This window comes from Ammospiza nelsoni, chromosome 3 (genome assembly GCF_027579445.1).
Source record: "Ammospiza nelsoni isolate bAmmNel1 chromosome 3, bAmmNel1.pri, whole genome shotgun sequence".
Classification (NCBI taxonomy): Eukaryota; Metazoa; Chordata; class Aves; order Passeriformes; family Passerellidae; genus Ammospiza; species Ammospiza nelsoni.
The window spans coordinates 9,760,704-9,779,396 of NC_080635.1; the positions used below are offsets into that span (position 1 = coordinate 9,760,704).

At 48.4% G+C, this 18,693-nt stretch overlaps 1 protein-coding gene across 1 annotated transcript in view; it reads left to right on the forward strand.

Annotated features, from left to right (window-relative positions):
- The window catches only part of LOC132070469 (TOG array regulator of axonemal microtubules protein 2-like), a 29,410-nt gene extending 13,459 nt beyond the window's left edge, over nt 1–15,951 (forward strand). Inside the window, exons 9-21 of the mRNA XM_059467213.1 lie at nt 854–942; nt 1,361–1,496; nt 2,551–2,712; nt 3,428–3,560; nt 5,197–5,302; nt 6,041–6,276; nt 7,784–7,936; nt 9,052–9,169; nt 10,123–10,226; nt 11,585–11,789; nt 12,964–13,180; nt 14,252–14,338; nt 15,716–15,951. Of these exons, the coding sequence (XP_059323196.1) occupies nt 854–942; nt 1,361–1,496; nt 2,551–2,712; nt 3,428–3,560; nt 5,197–5,302; nt 6,041–6,276; nt 7,784–7,936; nt 9,052–9,169; nt 10,123–10,226; nt 11,585–11,789; nt 12,964–13,180; nt 14,252–14,338; nt 15,716–15,951 (1,982 nt within the window). The remainder of the gene's footprint in view (nt 1–853; nt 943–1,360; nt 1,497–2,550; nt 2,713–3,427; nt 3,561–5,196; nt 5,303–6,040; nt 6,277–7,783; nt 7,937–9,051; nt 9,170–10,122; nt 10,227–11,584; nt 11,790–12,963; nt 13,181–14,251; nt 14,339–15,715) is intronic.
- Nucleotides 15,952–18,693: the final 2,742 nt, after the last annotated feature.

Sequence of the window (18,693 nt, forward strand, 5' to 3'; positions counted from 1 at the left end):
TCCCAGATGCTCTTACCTTCCAAGACCTTGCCTTCCATCCATAATTGCCCTCGTTCCTCAAAACCCAGATCTTACTCTCCTTCATTATTAAGCTGGCCATTCTGCAGGGTAAAAAGTCCTGATTTATGGCATTGTATTATTTTCTACCTTGCTGCTATATAATTTTTATCCTCTGTGAGGCTGTTGTATAGAATGATTAGTTCTCAGAATTTTAACAACTCTGTTGGAGTGCATTTCAGAATGAGCTCTGTTGTTCTACTTGCATTAAGAAAAACAACCTCTAGTCAGGCTGGCCTGAAAGTTGCCCAATCTCATACAATTTTGAAGGGAAATCCTTGGGGAAAATGAATTATCCAGTGTCAAGAACACAATTTACATTTGGGTATCACTGCAAACCTAGACTTGTCTTTGAGTGTCCTCTAAAATATTCCAACAAAGAGAAGAAAATGTTGATCTAAATGCGTGCAGGTATTAGAACCTGGGAGTTCTTTTAGGAACCATAAAGAAGATGTTTACTGAAATCAGCATGATTAAGGGCAGATAAGAATCTCTGTCAAGAGCAATCTCCATCTCTGCCCTTCTCTCTCAGACACAGAGGCTGTCCAGCATGCAGGGGCTGAGGCCTTTGCCATGCAGCAAGTTTCAGTCTGCTGGCCAAGAGAGCAATGTCATGTCTGCTGCCAGTAGCCCATCCCTTGGGAGAAGCTCTAGGCATTGTGCCTTGCTGCTCTCAATCCCAATCTCTGTTTTAGGACAGCTCTGCAATCTGAGAGATTGCCTGTTGGCCAGCATGGCATTTTTGGGGGCTTGAAATCTGCCAGAGATTTACAGGAACCTTTGCTTCCATTCCCAGGCCTCTCACTGAACCAGACCAGGGAGATGGATCATCTCAGAAGTCCTGGTCTTAAGAGGGACAAAGAGCTGAGGGACAACTCTGGAAAGGTAAGGTATAAGGACAGGGTTGAGCAGACTTCCTTTCCAGTGGCTGTTTAGTGCTTGGCCCTAAATGTCACTGAAAATCATAATCTTCCACTCCTTGGGGGAGGGGGATTCTCTTGGGAATTTATTTGACAACTCCAGGGCAATTGCTTGGCCATCTCCAGTGGCGCCAAGGTCACTGTTTGGAGATGGTGCTAAGGTCATGCCAGAAGCATTCTTTATATGCAAAGGCTGTTTTAGAGAAGTTCTGAATGGCAGAGCAAGCTGCACATCCGTGAACGTGGGCAAAGTACACCCTTGGAAGCTGAGAAGCAAAGATTGAAGCCCATGGCACTCTATGGACTCTGAGCTCCTGATGAGATGATGTGTCTGGTTTGTGTGTCCCTGCTCACAGTCTGTGATGTATCTCCATTGCACCTAGGTCCGTGATGCATCGGGCAAGTTGGCTCAAAAGAACTTAGAGTGGAAGAAAATGGAGCTTTTGGAAAAAGTGACGAAGAGGAGACAAAGGCAGCTTACTCCTAAGCCGGTTGAGCTTGTGGATGCAGCTGAAGCAAGTAAGTGATGGCTACACTTGTGGTGATCCTTTTTGACCACTTGCTTGCCCTTTGCACGTTGTTGCAGTCAGACTGGGGGGCTGTTCTGCTTGCATGGGATTTAATTCTGTTTCCCAAATTAAAATACAGAGGTAATGAAGTGTCTTGCCCATGGCCTCACTGAGTCAGTAAGAGAATATCAGCTTCCCACCTCCATCTCTAAATTCTTTCAAAGTAGAAAGTTCTGTCTTGCCAAGTACACAGGGGCTTCAGACTCTCTCCTGGAGAGCAGCCTCCAGTGAAGGTGAGGCCAAAAGAATGCTTCTCAACCAGGCTGCAACCTGGAAGAAACAAAATTCACTTCCAGAGATCCTTCTCCTGCCACTCCCTGCTGAGGAGCTGGCGCTGTGGAGCTGTGCTGGAGCCCCACACCGGGCTTCTGTTGTAGCCCCAGGAGCCAGCAGCGTTCCCGAGGGAATCCCGGCCGAGGGGCTCTGCCTGCAGGGCTGTGAGCGCTGCCCGAGGGCGGCAGCAGGGCCCGCAGGAGGCAGCACTCAGCCCGAGGCCATCACGCAGGGCTCTCTGCCCTTTCTGTGGGAACTGCCCCTGCCTGCCTCTGGAACAGAACAGAAGCACAGCAATACTGGCTTTTTCTTGTTTTTAGGGGAAGCATCACTGCAGTTTGCTTTTAAGCTAGAAGAGGATAGATTTAGATTATATACCAAGGAAAAATTTTTTATAAATGAAGGTGATGAAAAGCTGACAAGATTTGCCCAGAGAGGCTGTTGTTGGTCTATCCTTGAAGGTGTTTTCATGAGGCTCTGAGGAATCTGATCTAGATGGTGTCCCTGCTCACAGGGGTTGGACTAGATGGTGGTAGAAGTGCCTTCCAACCCAAACTCTCTAGGGTTCTGTGATTGTGTGATCCCTGTCCCATATTGGTGTGCCATTGTTATACTTGAAGTTCTTTGGGATAGCAAAGAGATGTTACCCATCTCCAGCAAGTTTTCTGGTCCTTTCCATCATCACCCAGTCCAACACCCTCCACTTACAAGCTCCTCTCTGGTCCCTGCAGGCTTTAGCCTATCGCCTGTCCATGGCACAGCTCCTGGTGTGCAGAGGAAACATCCTGGAAGTGCCATGAAGAAGAAGGTTGTGAAAAAGCAGGACAATGTTCCTTCACTGCCCAGTACACCCACCCTCCATGGGGAGGGCAGCTTCCCACGCAGCTCCTCAGGTAAGCCTGCTCTGTAGCAGCTTTTTCCTGCAGGGGTTTGTATTTGCACAAGGAGCACAAACTGCCTCCTGCCTCAGCCAACACAGCTGGGATCTTGGGTCCGTAGTCTGGCAAATCTACTTTTGAGTTACTCCAAAAGTTAACTGTCTAGAATATTTGAAGTCAATGGAAACAGAGGTGCTGTCAGGTGTGAAGGGTCAGGTGTGGCTGTTACCTGGTCGTTGCTCTGTGGGGATTGAGCCTGGCCCAGCAGGGTTGGGTTGGTCAGGCCTGGCTTGGTGCTATCACAAGGCAGCTGCAGGTCTTTCCTCAGGGAGCTGCAGAGTGCCCCTGTCCTCAGGGCTGGGGGAAATCAGGGTTCTAAGACAAGAGAGGCCCCTGAGGGGTTCCTTCCTGGGCTGGCCAGTCCTGCTGTGGGCACTGTCTGGCAGGGAGTGGGAGCTCTGCAGCCTCAGGAAGCTGCCGCTGGCTGTGGCACCTGTGGCGCTTGGGAGCTGGCGCTGTGGGGGCAATTGTCAGCTTCAGCCTGGAGCTGTGCCCAGCTGGGGGAGGCTGGGAGCAAGCAAGGAGCCCCAGGATGCAGGCAGCAGGGAAGTCTCTGAGGCAGTGGCAGCGTGTGCTACACGGAGCCCTGGCTGGGAGATGGGGCTGCAGGCCGCGCCATGGCGGGTGCAGCCCGGGGCTGCAGCGCCCATGGCAGACCCTCTCCTTACAGTGACCCCGCAGACGGCCACTGGTGCCAAGCACCGAGAGGAGCCGCTCCGTGGGTGTGGGCAGAAGGACGGAGCATTTTCAGACCCACAGCAGTCCTTGCAGGAGGCACTCTCCATGCTGGGCAGCGATGACTGGTAAGAAAGGCCCCGTTCCCTCTGTGTCCCTCTTGAGCGTTAAGGTTGGTCAGAAGCTTTTGTGTCTTGCTCCTGTCTCAGAGCCCCGAGAGCCCAGAGGGCCAAAGGGCACTGGTGAAAGGCCTGCAGAGCAGGGAGAGCATAAAGATTGGAGAGCAGCCTTTTCTTGGCCTTGCTCTGCAGCAGTGCTGCAGCAGGTCCGTGCTGTTTCCTGGCTTTGCCTGCTGCTCCACGGAGCTGCAAAGGAAATGTTGAGGGAAGAGAGAGAGCTGTGGGACGAGAGGATTTGCTGGCTGAAGGCAGAAGCAGGATGGCAGCAGTTTTGAGTGTAGAGATTTGGGTGCCTTGGGCCACTGGCCCAGTGGGACTGAGTAAGATTCCTCTCTGCTCCCACTGCTGTCAGCAATGGCAGGGACTCGTGCATGTGAGTCCCAGAAGCAGCTCCAGGGAGCTCCTCTTTTTTGAAAAATGGACTGAATTGTGATTTCAAGTCTCTCAGCCTTCCATTACTCCTGAAGGGCTTATGGCAGAAGAGAAGGAAAAAGAAATAAAATCCTCTAGGACTCTTGCACTTTGGGAATTCAACTTTTCCTTCTCACTGCTTCGTATGGGCCTGAGATGTTTTGTCAATACTCAGTGTCCTAAAATTCTACACAGACAGAAGGAGGCCCAGAGGTGATAACCAATATCACCTAACATTTGTAAGGTTATCTTTTTGATGTCTGGGTTAGCATCCACTCACTGGTGGATGCTTCATTTTCACAGGGATAAGCATGAAAAATCGGCCTCAATGCATCTCCTTTGCTTTGCCCTTTCTCTTGTGCTTTCTCTTCCCCATTTCTCTTTGGTGCCCTGTGACGTGCAGAGAGCTTCTGCAGGTGTGGAGTGTCCTCATGACACTCAGGGTGCCTGTGGGATCAGTCACCAGCTGTGGGCTGCAGCCCTGATGCCTCACATACCTTCCTGAGGCTGCAGGCCTGCACAAAGCAAGTGCTGAGAGATGGAGTTGTTTGCACCTTTTAAATAACATATTGCTGTTGTGGGGCTTGTTTTAGGTAGGAGTGTTGTGGGGAAAGCCAGAGTCTCAACAGTTCTTGCCCAGGGGTGGAATCTTAATAATCTGGGATGACATCCTGCTGCATTTTTGGGGAATGTGTGAGGTGGAGTGGATTGGGTGACAGATAGGCCTAGATTGTAGAGTGGAAACTCATCTCCAGAGTGGCAGTGCAGACTCTCAGGGCTGAACTGCCTCCTGGGGCTGACAAAGAAGGAAAATGCTGTCCCAGGGACAGCCCAATGGGACTGTGTCTCAGGGACAGGTACAGGGAGGTGACAAGAAACAGCAGCATGGCCTGGCCTCACAGCTTCTAGGACGCAGTGACAGAGGGACTTAATAGCAGAGATTTTCAGAAAGGCCACACATGAACACTCTGAAAGCTCTCTCTTTGCCTCTTGCATTTGTGTATGCTTTTGACAGCCACAGCATCCTGTGGCAATGGGTTCCATGATTTCATTAAGTGCTCCTTGAAAAGCACCTCCCATGGTTTGGTGGAGCTGCCAGCCTGGTCATTTCAGAGGGTGCTGCCTAGTTCTTGGGTAGAGAAAAAAATCAATCTTTTTGGTACTTGTCTTTCAGGGAACTGAAGAAGAAGGGACTCTTCAACATCCCACGGCTGGCTGAGTCCCATCCAGAAGTCCTGCTCAGTCGACTTCGTGAGATTTGCTTGGCAGCTACCAGCGAGGTGAGAACATTGTTCTGAATTGTCCCCCATACTTCATACATGGCTTGTAGAGTAGATATGTGCTTGTTCATCTCCCTGTGTGCTCAGGGACTGCCTACACTTCTGGCTTTAGACCTTCTACTTCTAATGTCTGTCAGCTGTCTGTAGGATCTGTGTGTACCTGCAGCTGTATTTACTGGCAGGTTGGATATCTGGCACTTGTCTTTGAGTGTGGTGCCATTATAATGCAAGGCAGAAACTGAGACACTAATGACATTATATGCCAGAGTCCCAATCTCTGCCCAAGCTGTAACTGAACACTGCAATGAGTCTGTAGCTCTGAGCCTGTGTTTTCTGTTTCCTGTCTGAGTGCTTCAACTACAGGTGTTGATTTTTTAAACAGGAGCCCCTGACTGTTTTATCTTTGACCTGTGCCTTTATGGTTTGAAAGCATCCCTTACTTTACTTTGCTTTGTTTTTCAAATCAAAGGGCCTAAAATCAAAGCAGTTGACATTATAGAAGGGTTAAGTAGAAGACTTTAGTGAAACATATTTTTTTATGCCTGCAGTAAGCAGGTGTGAGGCCAGAAATTGATGCCAGAGTAAGTGCCTTTCTGTGCTTGGGCTCTTCTGCTCTTCCTGTGCTTTTATGTCCCTCTATACACAGCAAGACATGCTGTGATTTCCTGGGAGTTTTGTCTAAGGAAACTGGTTTTCTTTTTAAGGTCATTCTTATGTTTCCCCTCATGACTTCCCCAGGTGACCAACCTCCGGTCCAAGGTGTCCTGCTCTGCAATCATCACTCTGGGAGAGCTCTTTGCCATCTTGAAGAAGGACATGGACTCCGAGGCAGATGAGGTTGCTGCAGTCCTTCTCCCCATGGTGTGGAACTCCCCAGAGTTTATTCAGAAGGCAGCCTGTCAGAGCCTGGGGATGATGGTAGAGAACGTGACTCCTGCCCGAGCAATGACTGTTCTCATGGACAGGGGAGTCAAGTAGGTTCTTCTTCTTTTAGTGATGTTCTTCACCTTCCAGTGTGTGGGTGGGGGAAGGGATCCGAGAGAGAGAATGGGAATGGTGGGAGGGAAGGGTCCTGTATCCTGCATCTTCTGTGGACTCAGCGACTTGATTCTCTGATCAACCTCATTTCTTTCCTCTTGTCACCTGTTTCTGCCCTCCTGCAGCCCATTAGGTCACAGAGTCACAGAACTGTAGAATATGGGCAGTTGGATGGGTCCCATCAGGACCATCCAGTCCAGCTCCAGGCCTTGCACAGAACAACCCAAGGGTCACAGCATGTGCCTGAGATTGTTGTCCAAATGCTTCTTGAACTCTGCCAGGCTTGGTGCTGTGAGCACTGCCCTGGGGAGCCTGTTCCAGTGCCCAGCCACCCTCTGGGTGAAAAACTTTTCCTAATATCCAAACTAAAGTTCCTCTGACTCAGCTTGCTGCTGCTTCCTGGAGTTCTCCCAGTCTGTCAGTTTCCTAGATGTGGTGACTGATGGGGAAGGGAAAGTGCCTGCAAAGTCTAAGGATAGAGCCTTGTGCTTTTGCGGGAAGAGGGACACTTGCAATTGCACCTGCAAGCACTGTGGATATTTTGCAGTGCTAACCACAGAGGCCCTGGGGAAAACCACGTATCCTCATGATCCATTAACCTGAGAAATAAGGAGGGTACTTGCTGGGGTGTGGAGCACATGGGGGAGAATGTGCTGGGTGTGGCACAGCCTGCCCAGCAGGTGCAGCTGCTGCCAAAAGGAGTCTTGTGTGAGTGTCCTGGCCTTGGAGCTCTGCTTTCTATTCAAAATGTTTCATGTTAGCCTTGAGATGATGATTTGCTTTCCAGGCACCTTCCCAGGGTGAGGGCCATGGGACAGCTGAAGCAAATGCTGCCCTAAGTGTTGGTGCTGGGCCTGATAGTTCCCAAGAGACAGTCTCTAGATCAGGACAATCTGGCTCAAATGCCTGCCACCCTTTCCTTGCTTTGCAATAGGGTGAAACACTCAGATGCATTCCTTGCCTAGCTTTGAAAAGAAACAGGCTGCATTGTTGGATAATCTGCAACTTCACACACCACAGCATGTTTTCCCTGCATTTTTCTTTCCCCGGAGGTCTGCAGATTTAGGGATGAATGGGTGGAAAGAGCCTCATGCTGCTGCAGCTCTGTGTACTGAGTGTCCTCTGATGGGTCAGCATGAATTGTCCTTAATTTCTCAATAATTCATATGTGATCTATTACTTTAATCTTTCTCCAAGTAAATTTTGGGAAAGAAATGGGAGTATCAGCTAGTGCAGGGAGACTGAACTCTTCTGTGCAGGCAGTCCTTCTGTACAATGCTAACTTAGTGTTTCTCTGAGGACAGAACCTTCTGTAGGTGTTGGAAGGTGCAGGGAGAGCCCAGGCTCCTTCACCCAGCAAGGACAGGGAGCACGCTCTGGCCAAGGCCTGTGCTGCTGCTGCTCCTTGTCCCTGTGGCCCAGGGTTTGCTCTCTCCTTCCCAGGAGCCGCTACGTCCAGGTGCGCAAGTGCGCGGCCGAACTCCTCCTGTCCTTGATGGAGAAAATGGGAGTCACCAAGCTCGCAGGCATCCCCAGGGCGGAGAGGCTCCCACATGTGGCAGGGACACTGGCTCAGGACTGTCACAAGGACACAAGGTAATGATCTTCATCTCACCTCCAAAACCAGGAAAACCATTTTGTGTTTGGCTTTAAAGGTAAAACCACAAAAGAGTGGAAACGAAAGGAAATAATGAGTGACCTCACTGTGTGGCAAAGGGGCATAGAATCATGGAATATGCTGAGTTGGAAGGGACCCATGCAGGTCATCCATTCCAGCTCCTGGCCATGTGCAGGACAGCCCAAGAGTCACTCCATGTGCCTGAGGGCATTGTCCAAACGCTTCTTGAGCTCTGTCAGGCTTGGTGCTGTGACCGCTGCTCTGGGCTGCCTGGGGAAATGACTGTACCGGGTAACCTGAGGCTGGCCAGCAAGAAGGAGCATTGCCAACTTCCTGTGACTTGAAGGAGTCTTTACTGAGATCAAAGGAGCTCAGATTAGCCAGTCCAACAGTTTTGATTGGCCTTAGGTGCACAAGAGAAAGCCGAAGTGTTGTCTAATGTTCATCACTGGAGGATCCCAAACATCTGTTTCTCATTAACTTAAGACTTCGCTAGAAATATTTCAGAGGTCTTCAGCCAATGTATTCAGTCTTTCTAAACCTCTTCTGCAGATTTCTAGAATGCTGTTATGTGTGGCTCAGTGATGTCCAAATTTCTTCTTGAAGAAAACTGGTTTCATATCAGCAAAATCACCCCAAACCACCAAAATCCCATAACTTTGAGGCTGGAATTCCCATTAATAGCTGCCAGGAACACCAGAGCAACTAGCTGACCCAGTGCATATAGTATAGAATAATCAAAAGCAAGCATGAGGTGAGAAAGGTAAATTACTGTGCAATGGCAGCAGGACACTGGACAGTAACAAAGCTAACAGGCTCTGACAGCAAAGCAGATGTGTTTTGCTTGTTCCCTGGGATCCTTTGATCCCACAGAAGCACACCCCCAGTTTCAGAGAGTAATGGTATTTTTCTCTTGCCCCACATTCTCCTCCTGCCTCTTGTGTTGTGCAGTGTCAAATGAGGTAAATCTCTTTGCTGAGTAGGTAGTGCCTTCTCATGCAAGGATTGCAACTGATGAATTTAAGGCATCAGCCTCTTCTGTTAACACTCTTCCTTTGTTCATTTCCTTTTGTTTGTTTCCTTCCTTCCTTAGGCATTGTGGACAGGAGATGGTGAAGATGTTGCTAAATAACCAAAAATTTAAAAAGCTTTTGGAGCAATCTCTTTCCCCGCATGACTTGGAAGATATCCTGACAAGAATTAAGAAGAAGGCAAGTGCTTGGCAGGAGAAATGTCTCCTTTGTGCAAGTATTGTGACTACTAATGTGAGATCAAACATACCCAAGTGTCTTTATCTCATTCCTCTTCTGCTGAATCATTTTGCTTCTGGGAATGAGCTGTTAATCCTCAGCCTGTTCATCTGCAGACCACAGAGGAACTGATACTATTATGGAAAAAGTGGAGTTTTGAATACTTTGAATATCAGTCACAAAGAGGAAAGGAAAGGAGGAGAAAATGGGTTTGCACTCACGTGTATGCCCCCACCACACTCTCCCTACTCTGCCCCCAGTAAAGCAATTAAGTGAGAATAGTGCTTCTGAACATAACAGAGTCTTTGCAAGAGACTGGAAATAGTAGTGCCAAGGAAATTTCCAAATATACAAAAGATGTCCAAGTCAATCCTAGTTACTACAATTACTGTCTGTCTTTTGGGAATACTGCCCTGCTGTCGAGCCCTGTGGAGCTGGAAGAAGCTTGGTGAATTCAGCAGCATCCAGTGGGAAATCATCTGTTTGTCTGGGGGGATTTTATTCTTTTCATCTACATTACAGAAGGGAGTGTGCCTTTCTGCAGGGGCAGGTAGAGTAAGTGTCGAACCAAATCAACTTCCAACACAATGGGCCAACCTCCAAAGAGTCCAATTTTTTCTGCGGCTTCCTTTAAGACCACTCATTGCCTATGGGTCTGCATTATTCCCATTTATGCTCAAGAGTGGTGAATTTGGGATTTTAGACTGCTGCTCAGTGTGGTAGCACCCATAACCTGTCTTGGGCTATTGAAAACAAAGTTGGCATCACTGAATCTCTGGTCTGTTTATTTCTGTAAGTTAGGAAATGTTTCCCTAAGCCTTGGTAGCAGTGATCCTGGTTCAAACTTGTGTTTTAAAGAGGGAATTTCTATTTTATATTCTAAAGATTCATGGGGTTTCTTTATGTCTTTGTAGGAGATGGAAAACCAGAAGGGTGAATGCCCATCTGTCGAGGAGCCAGTGAAGAAGAGGAACGACAGCCCCAAGAAGCCCCAGACCCCATTGCCATCTATCAAACGGTACTGAGCACTTTTGTCAGATGTGACAAAGCACATGACAAGCTCTACATGCCTCTTCCTCAGGCAAATATTTCTGCTGGAGATGACCAGTGCCAGAGATTGTTTCCTTTCCCTACAAATGCTCTAGGATAAAAAATGTCTCCTTCTGTATTGTGTTGAACACAACTTTTCTGGAGAGCTTTCCACAAAAATTGGGTGACAAAAAGATACCCATTGGTTGCAGCTCAGATGATCCAGTGCAGTGGCAAGGGCAGTGCTGTGGAGGCTAGGAGAGGGCTAAATCTCTGCTGCCTGGCTTGAGACAAGTAAATTCAACCAGGATTTTTTTTTTCATCCAAGTGGAGTCCTTTTTAGATGGGTGTTTTAATGAGAAGTCCCAGTTTAGAAGCAAGATGCCATTCCCCAAACAAGCAGTTCCCATCCCTGTGGTTTGGCCTGGCTGAGTCATGGTTTTTTTACCCTCAAACAGTACCAAGATTGAGTAGTAAGGAGCAAGGCAATTCCTGAGCCATTTTGGTCAACAAGTGTCTCAATGTGGACTTTTTGTCCTGGTATTCCTGTCCTTCATATAGTTTGCTTGATGGACAGTATGGTTTATTTCCCCCTATGCTGCAATCAGCATTTAAGAGAGGAATTTGGTCCTTGCTGTCTTTTCATGCCAGTGGCAGAGCTACTTGTACCTGTTCTCTCCTGACAACAGAGGGGATTTATTTAGCTCTGTCCTGCTCAGTGGTGGCAGGAAAGTGACCACAAGCCACCATAGCATGGCTAGCATCTTCCCGTGCTCATGGAAGAGACAGGTTGATCCCAGAGGATAATACTCAGTGGGTTTGTTAGGCTGTGCATCTAGTCTCTAGGGAAGCAAACCAAATATGAGTGTAGTTCTGGGATGTCTGGCTTCTGTTTTTATCTCTGTTCCTGATTTTCTGAATCCTTCAGATATGCCCCTGTTCATCTGTTCAGATGCATCTGAGCTACTTTTCCAGATTGTCATGCCTTGTGTAGAGACACTTCAGAGTGATGAGTTTCTATATTATAAAACACACACATGCCACATGAGGAGGCATTTAAACTTGGAAGTAGTGTCTCTCTTTCCCCACAAAGCGATGTGTGCCTTGGAAGCCATCTGAAGATAGATCAGATGCATCTCATCCTTGGTTTTCCTGAGTGAGCAGTGGTGAGAATGTCACTTGCAGATTGCCTCCTATAATGGTTGTCATGAGGTCCATGTTGTCCTTCAGAGCTTCATGATTTTCTAGCTTGAAATCACATCATTAGGAAAGCTCCTCAAAATGTTTTGCTCACAATTAACTAAAGGTATTATCAGTAACAGGTCCAAATTTGGTTTTGTTTTCCAGGGTGAAGTCTGCCCCTGGTGGACGCCTCCTCCACCATCCAAAAGCCCAGGTCACGTTACCTGCAACTGTGGAAGGAAGGGAGTCACTGCAGAAGCTTTACCATCTCCTGGAAGCCAAGGGGTTTCAGACACGGATGGAAGGCGTGGCACTCCTCCTAGACCTGTGCAAATCCAGCCCCCAGCTGATCTCCACTAATGTTGTCCAAGTATGTATCTTCATTTTTCCTTTCATTTAGCTCCTTTCCCAAGCCTACAGAAGTAAAGTTAATTCAGTGTGTCTTGGCACTACATCCTGGCTGTTTGGGACAGGCTGGTCCCTCTTACCCAGACAAATGCAATTGAGATCCAGGCTTCAGGACAAGTTGTTTCAGTCCAGCTGTATTTGTCTGGCAGGTGCCTATTGCTGCCATTCATCAGAGGATAGAAGAATTTTCTGCTGGTGTAACTGCTGCTGTCTCCTACTCCCAGTTGGGTTAAGTGAAGGGAATCCAGCCATTGAAAGCATGGCAATTATTCTCTAGACGAAAAATAGGTTTTCATGGGGAAGAGAAGTATCAGGCTGCGTTGGTTTAAACAAAATGTTTTTAAAAGGATTCTTCTGTAACTCCATCTTGTCTTGCACAGGCACAACTCTGGCTCTCATTCCATCCTCATCCCTATTCCTCTTGGCAAAGATGGTGCTCACCCTTCTTGAGGGGCCTTTTTTTCTCTTTGGAAAAAGAGGAAAACAGCTAAGGACAGATCCATCCTTTCTCCTCCCATAGCTGCTTTTTCCCTTTTTCCAGAAAATGGTGTCTGATACTGTGGCTGTCAAGGGACTGAACCTGCTCTAATGAGAGCTGTAGAGCACATTACATTTCAGAAGTCCACCTTTTACTTAGAGAAATGGTCTGGATCCTGGAAGAGTTGACCAGAGGCCTGCCCTTTTCCAGACACAGGTTCTGAGACAGACAAAATAAAACTTAGATCTCTTCCCACCAAAGTTTTGGCAAAATCATAATTGCCCTCAGTACTTGAGGCAACTGTATAGAAGAATGGGCATGGTAAATATCTGCTTCCATAACTCAAAAGCAAAGGTAGCCCTTTTGAATTAATAAATGGAATTGATTTAATGATTTATAGGTGGAGAGAAATACCATAGGAACTTTTCTGTCCTCAGCCAAAACTCTTAAAAACAGATGAAAATTTTTCCAGCAGCATCAGGTTGCGCAACCATTCCAGTGAGTGGCCCACAGGAAAACAGTGAAATTGTGCAAGCAAGGGCTGACCTGACAGAAAGGATCACTTTCATCTTTTATATTGCTGAGTGCTCATTTCTACATGCCCTCTTCAAACAAGATCATTTTAATCCAGCTTTCATGTTGTTTGTTCTCCTCACAGATTTTTGATTATTTTGTCCTGAGAATAAACGACACCCATAAAAAAGTGAAGCAGCAGGCGCTGGAGGTGCTGGCAGAAATGATTGGACTCCTGGAAGATGCCCTGATGCCGGTGATGACCCGTTTGATGGAGGGAATAACAAAGAACCTGAACTCAAAGGATGCCGGGGTTCATGCCGCAGCTGTGAAGGCACTGGACAAATCCATTGCTTATTTAGGTAAGGCTGAGCCTGGCATGGACTCCCCTCACCTGTGTCTCTGTCTGTCCCACACAAGAGAGCGCCGAGTGCCTTGGGAGCTGTTGTTGTCTGTGGAAGGCTCCAGCTGACACCCACCAGAAGCTGTGCAGGTGCACCATCCCCAACAGGATGGAATGGGATCAGCATTTCCCAACAGTTCCAGGCTGCCTTGGCTCTGTGCCGCTGCTCTGAAGAGCAAGTCCTGGACTCCAGCTTTGCTACAATTCAGAGCCAAAGGGGTTTTGCAGTTTGCTTGGGCCCCGTCTGACTTCCCAAATGAACAGCTTTGCTGCTGGCATGAATGAACACCGGGTCATCAGAGTTTCTGCAGAGCAGCCACCTGGAAGGCTCTGCATTAGAGGCATTAGCTGCCTATTTCCCACCTTTCTCATTTGTCTTCTTTTTCCAACGGGGAACTGATGATTCACCAAGTTCATTTCTTTAGAACAAATGGGTCTAAATCCAGCTGTCAATGATGCCTTGCTCCACGTGTTGTTTTGAATGGGGCAAGATGGCAATGGGAAATACCTGCCTAGGCAAGGGCTGCTGTAAATTCCTCTGCCACACAGATTTATGTCAGCTCTGAAAATGCCACACTGGGGGAATACGCCTGAAAAATGGAGTGTTAGAAGAGTCAGGTCTTCAAGGGGAGTTTCCACTTTGTGCACCTCAGCTACTCTGTGAAGTCATGAACTGCCTGACTCAGTGCCTTTCTGTGTCCCAAGTATGGGCTTCTTCCTTTTTGCTCTGGCATGCAAAACCTTTCTACTGCTTCCATGTGACTGAGCTCTTGAGGTCCCTGGTGTGAAATGTTTTAACATAGCTCCTGGTCCAGCAGGCAACTTTGGATTTACAAATGTGAAAGGAGAGCTTTTCTTTTGGAATTTTAAACCTTGCCAAGTAGGCTGGAAGGAAAGAAGAAAAGGATTCAAAAATGCGCAGAAATTGACTTTATTGTATTAAATGGGGTTGCCCCTGCCCTTTCCCTCCCCACTGTCCTTTCTCCTATGCCCTCAGAAGAGTGAGCAGAAGCATGTGTTTCACTTGTAGATGAAGTGTCACTGATGAAAGAGCTCTGCCACCAATGGAGCAAACTGAGTGGTGAAGCTCTGCTGGATGTCACAGAGCGTATCACAGGTATGGCCTCCCTTTGTAAGCCAAGAGGTCTCTGAGGGAGTATTGACAGGGAATGCCTGTGAGCAGAGAGCAGAGTAGCTCCTCCACATGAGGAGGTGCTGAGCTTGTCCCTCCTGCCCAATGGCCAAGGCAGGTGTATTTGGCAGGCTTTCCCTGGCTGCTGCAGAGCTGTGCAGCATCTGAGATGGGGCAGTGCTCGGCCTCGGGGCTCAGCTCTCACTGGGGCTCTTCTCAACCTCCACAGTGACCCATGTCTTTAATTGCATTCAAACTCAAATGAAGTCCCATGTTAAAATGGGTACCATAACCCTTTTCCTGCTTAGCAGAATTGGTTTGGGGTACTTTGAGGGGCTCTTTCAATGTTGATGACTGCTGGTGGATTAACAGCATAGAGAAAATGAAGTCTCTTCCACCACAGAATAGTAAATGACTACTACATAACATTTTGGCTGATCAGAAAATAAGACGGGTCTCCAGAGCATTTCAGGTTTTGATCTCTCAGCCAAATCTGCCATGCAAGGAGCCTGTTGGTAGTAAATTTTTATCTATGTTTGATATAGTTAAGTTCAGAAAATGAGCAGACAGCGGATTTCAGAGAAACCACTCATGTTTTTGTTAAATTTCAGTCCCCTGTGTAGCCTTTTTCTCTCTCTGTGCCCCTATTTTGGCGCACATTGTAAGAAAAAAATGCCATTAACATTGAGAGGGGAAATGCTATTAAAATGTGGAGGTGCCCACATGCCAGGGCAATGGGGTCTGGGTGATGCTCTAAGACACCCTGAGGTTTGAAAGAGGTCTTTGGCAGAATGCTTTTGTGGCTCCCAACAAAGACACCAGCTAGTCACTGGTGTTTCTAATCCAGCTGTCAAGCAGCACCCATCTCTGGTGGGCTGGAGTTTTGAAGTGTGTTCTAATACAGCCCTTTGCCACAGAGCAAAGGGAAGTGCCAGATTAGACTTTTGGCCCTTGACATCAAAGTTAAAAAAAATGGAATCATTCCTTTTATTAGAAATCTCTCAATTGCCTCTCTAGGGTCCATTTCCAAATCTTCCATGTGGGTTTAGACAACTTGTTAAGGCAAATAGAAGGCAATTTGACATTTCATTCATTGTTCATGCAGAAACAAATTGTGAAATAATTTAGTAATGGTACAAAGACTCTGCCACAGCTACAAGGCTCTGGTTGGAGAAATTAGTCCGGAGGGGTTGGTGGTTCTGTTTCAAGGATGATCAGCTGCATTGCCCGTTTCTGGGTCATGGGGCTCTGTGTGCTGTTTCACTGATCTTGGCCAGAGCGGCTCCCAAGAAGCAAAAGCAGATGTAGATCCTTGTTTGCATTGAGGTTGGTGGGTAAGGAGCTGTGTGTCTGTCCCGGCAGTGCTTGTGGAATGGGTTCATGCCAGGAGCCCTGAAGTGGTGCAGCGCTACGCCCTGCCCGTGCTCTGGTCCTGCCTGGAGAACAAGGCGCTGCCGGTGCGAAGCGCCAACGTCTGCACTGTGGTCACCAAGCTGGCCTGTGCCCTCTGCGAGGTGATGGGCACCCAGCTGATCAAGTGTGCTGAGAGCAAGCCTCCACACGTGCAGGAAAACCTCTCCAGCCTTTTGGGCTGGTGAAGGTTTCATGTTCTCCAGAAAGCTGGCCAAAGAGACCTCCGGATGGGACTTTGAGCTGTGCCAGAAATGACAAAATACTGAGGAAGGGTGTGCATCTGCCCTCGCTCTGTTCATCACCCTTCCTAGTCATGGCATGGGGGGCCTGAAGGAACTCCTGACTTGAGGACAAGGTGAAGACCACGCATGGATCAGCCTCACAAAAAGGTAAGCAGGCAGCAGGGCTGCTGTCTGACAGGAGGAAGGGTCTTGTGGCAGCACAGAGAGGCTGTGCACATTGGCAGGGAACAGCTGTGCCCTGCATGTGCCCCCTGCAAGGAGCTGTGCTGCTGCCAGTGCCCCTGGAGCTGTAGGACTGCTGAGCTGTGGGGCAGGGAGAGGAGCAGCAGGGTGCATGTGCAGCTGAGCCATTGCTGGAGAGCACAGGGCTCTGGGCTCCCTGCTGTCCCAGGGCAGCCCAGAGGCCAGCCTGTGCCTGTGGCAGCTCTGGGGAAGTGGCTCAGGGTTTTCCCCTGGCCTGCCTCAAGTGTCTGCCAGCAGGAGCATGTTTCCCTGGACAGCTGTTTAGAAGATTCCAGTAAATGTGTCCCATGAAATACAGAGCTTCAGACATTGTAGTTTTGCATTGCAGGCTCTGATCCATTTTGTGTCTCCACTTTGCAGGCCTGACTGGATACAGTTGTGCCAAGAGGATTTGCCTCGTAGTTTCCATGTTCCCTTATCAACCAGGTCTTTGCTTCCCGCCCAGAAAAGCTCTTTCCTCGAAGATCAGGAAGAGGTCGCCAACTGACCAAAGAGTGTTTCAAGAATAGGATTTATGTTTTTAGGCTTCATAGATACAACTGTACATATGTTATTTAGACGTAGTTATTTATGTGCATTTATAAGATGTAGGTGGCATTAAGGGTGTTAAGTGTGTAGGTGTTAAGTGTGTAGGTGTTAAGTGTGTAGGTGTTAAGTGTGTAGAGCATGTAAGTGTTAAGTTTGTTAAGCGTGTAGAGCATGTAAGTGTTAAGTTTGTTAAGCGTGTAGAGCATGTAAGTGTTAAGTTTGTTAAGCGTGTAGAGCATGTAAGTGTTAAGTTTGTTAAGCGTGTAGAGCATGTAAGTGTTAAGTTTGTTAAGCGTGTAGAGCATGTAAGTGTTAAGTTTGTTAAGCGTGTAGAGCATGTAAGTGTTAAGTTTGTTAAGCGTGTAGAGCATGTAAGTGTTAAGCATGTAGAGTACGTTAGGTGTAAATATGTTAGGTGTTTTAGATAAATATTTTGATTGTCTATTTAAATTTTGATGATTATTTAAAAATTATTCTTATTTAAAAAAATTAAAAAATAAATATTTTTTTTATTAAAAAGAAAATAAATAAAATTGAAATAAACCAAAGGAGCTTGTGACACCAGGACCTGCTAGCCTACAGGTTAGGGGAGAGCAGCTCACTTGATGTGCCAGTGTCTCACCATGTCCTTTCCTCACTGGGCCGCTCCTCTTCCTCTTTTGCCACATTTTCTTTGTGGCCTTTGTGCTACTCTTTGTTACCTGGCATTACAATGGGGCCACCATTGATATGTTTGGGGGGAAATGGATGCAAGAGATCCTGTCTAGTCAAAAGTTTTCTACCTTGATGCATTCTGTGCTCACCTCATGCTCACTCCTCTGCAAGTGTGGCTGCATTCTCAGCTGGCATCCACATGTTAGACATCAAGGTGTTCTGGGGTGCCACTACCTCCACTGGCCTTTAGGCTGGCATGGCAGTGGCTTTAGATCACTGCTCTCTCCCTGCCCCTAAGGTGTCTCACAGCCACTGCTGATCTCCAGCCGTGGCCCCACAAACTCATTCTGCAGGATGACAAAACCTGCTTTTCTCAAGGCCCCTCATTTCTTCTGCTGCTGCCCTTCCCTCCCACAGTTCCCCAGCAGCCTCTGAGCCCAGATGCTGCTGAGCTCTCGGCATGCTGGCTGCTCTCCAGCTCCCACACATCCATCAGCTCAGGCTCACTGGCATTTAGCAAGTTCAGCAGAGCTCCATGCCCTGCTGCTCTCTGCAAGCTCTCTGCCTGCCCAAGCTGCTCCAGGCCCCCAGGCCATGGCCAGGAATGGGGCTGGAGGCACTGGGGTAGATGCACACCCACCCTTAGTATCCCATCGTTTCTGGCACAGCTAAAGAGCCAAATCAGGACCTGTTCAAACTTCACTGCAAGAGTCAGTTCCTGTTAGGGATACACTGGGCCCTTTCTCTGCAAGGCTGAAACCAAATACCCAAGCCTTGGATTGCACATTGTCTCTAACAAAGCTGTTGTTCATCTGCCTCCTCCTGCACCCCATAGCAAACCCAAAACAACTGCAGCTCCTGGCCCTGCTGCAAAGGCCATCGTGTGCCTGGGCTCTGGGCTGCTCTCCCCATGGCCACCTCCCATCCCTTCCCTCTGCACAAAGCCATGCCAGAGCACACAGCTGCCCAGGAGCTGATGGAGTCGGGAGACAGCTGTGCAGAGGGCGTGGCTGTACAAGCAGTCCAGGAGCCGCAGGACGCCGCGGAAGCCAGGGCACGACACCATCCACAGCAGCGCCAGGGACACAAGGGCGCCCTTGTGCTGCGGGGGAACCGCGGTGCCTTCAGCGGGACCGCCGGTGCTGCGCAGCGCCCACCCCGAGATGCGATGCCGAGACAGTCGCTTGATGGCCACCTGCGAGCCGAGGCGAGCGGCGGGCTGAGCTCGCCCCGCTCCGACCCGGCTCCGTCTCTTACCGG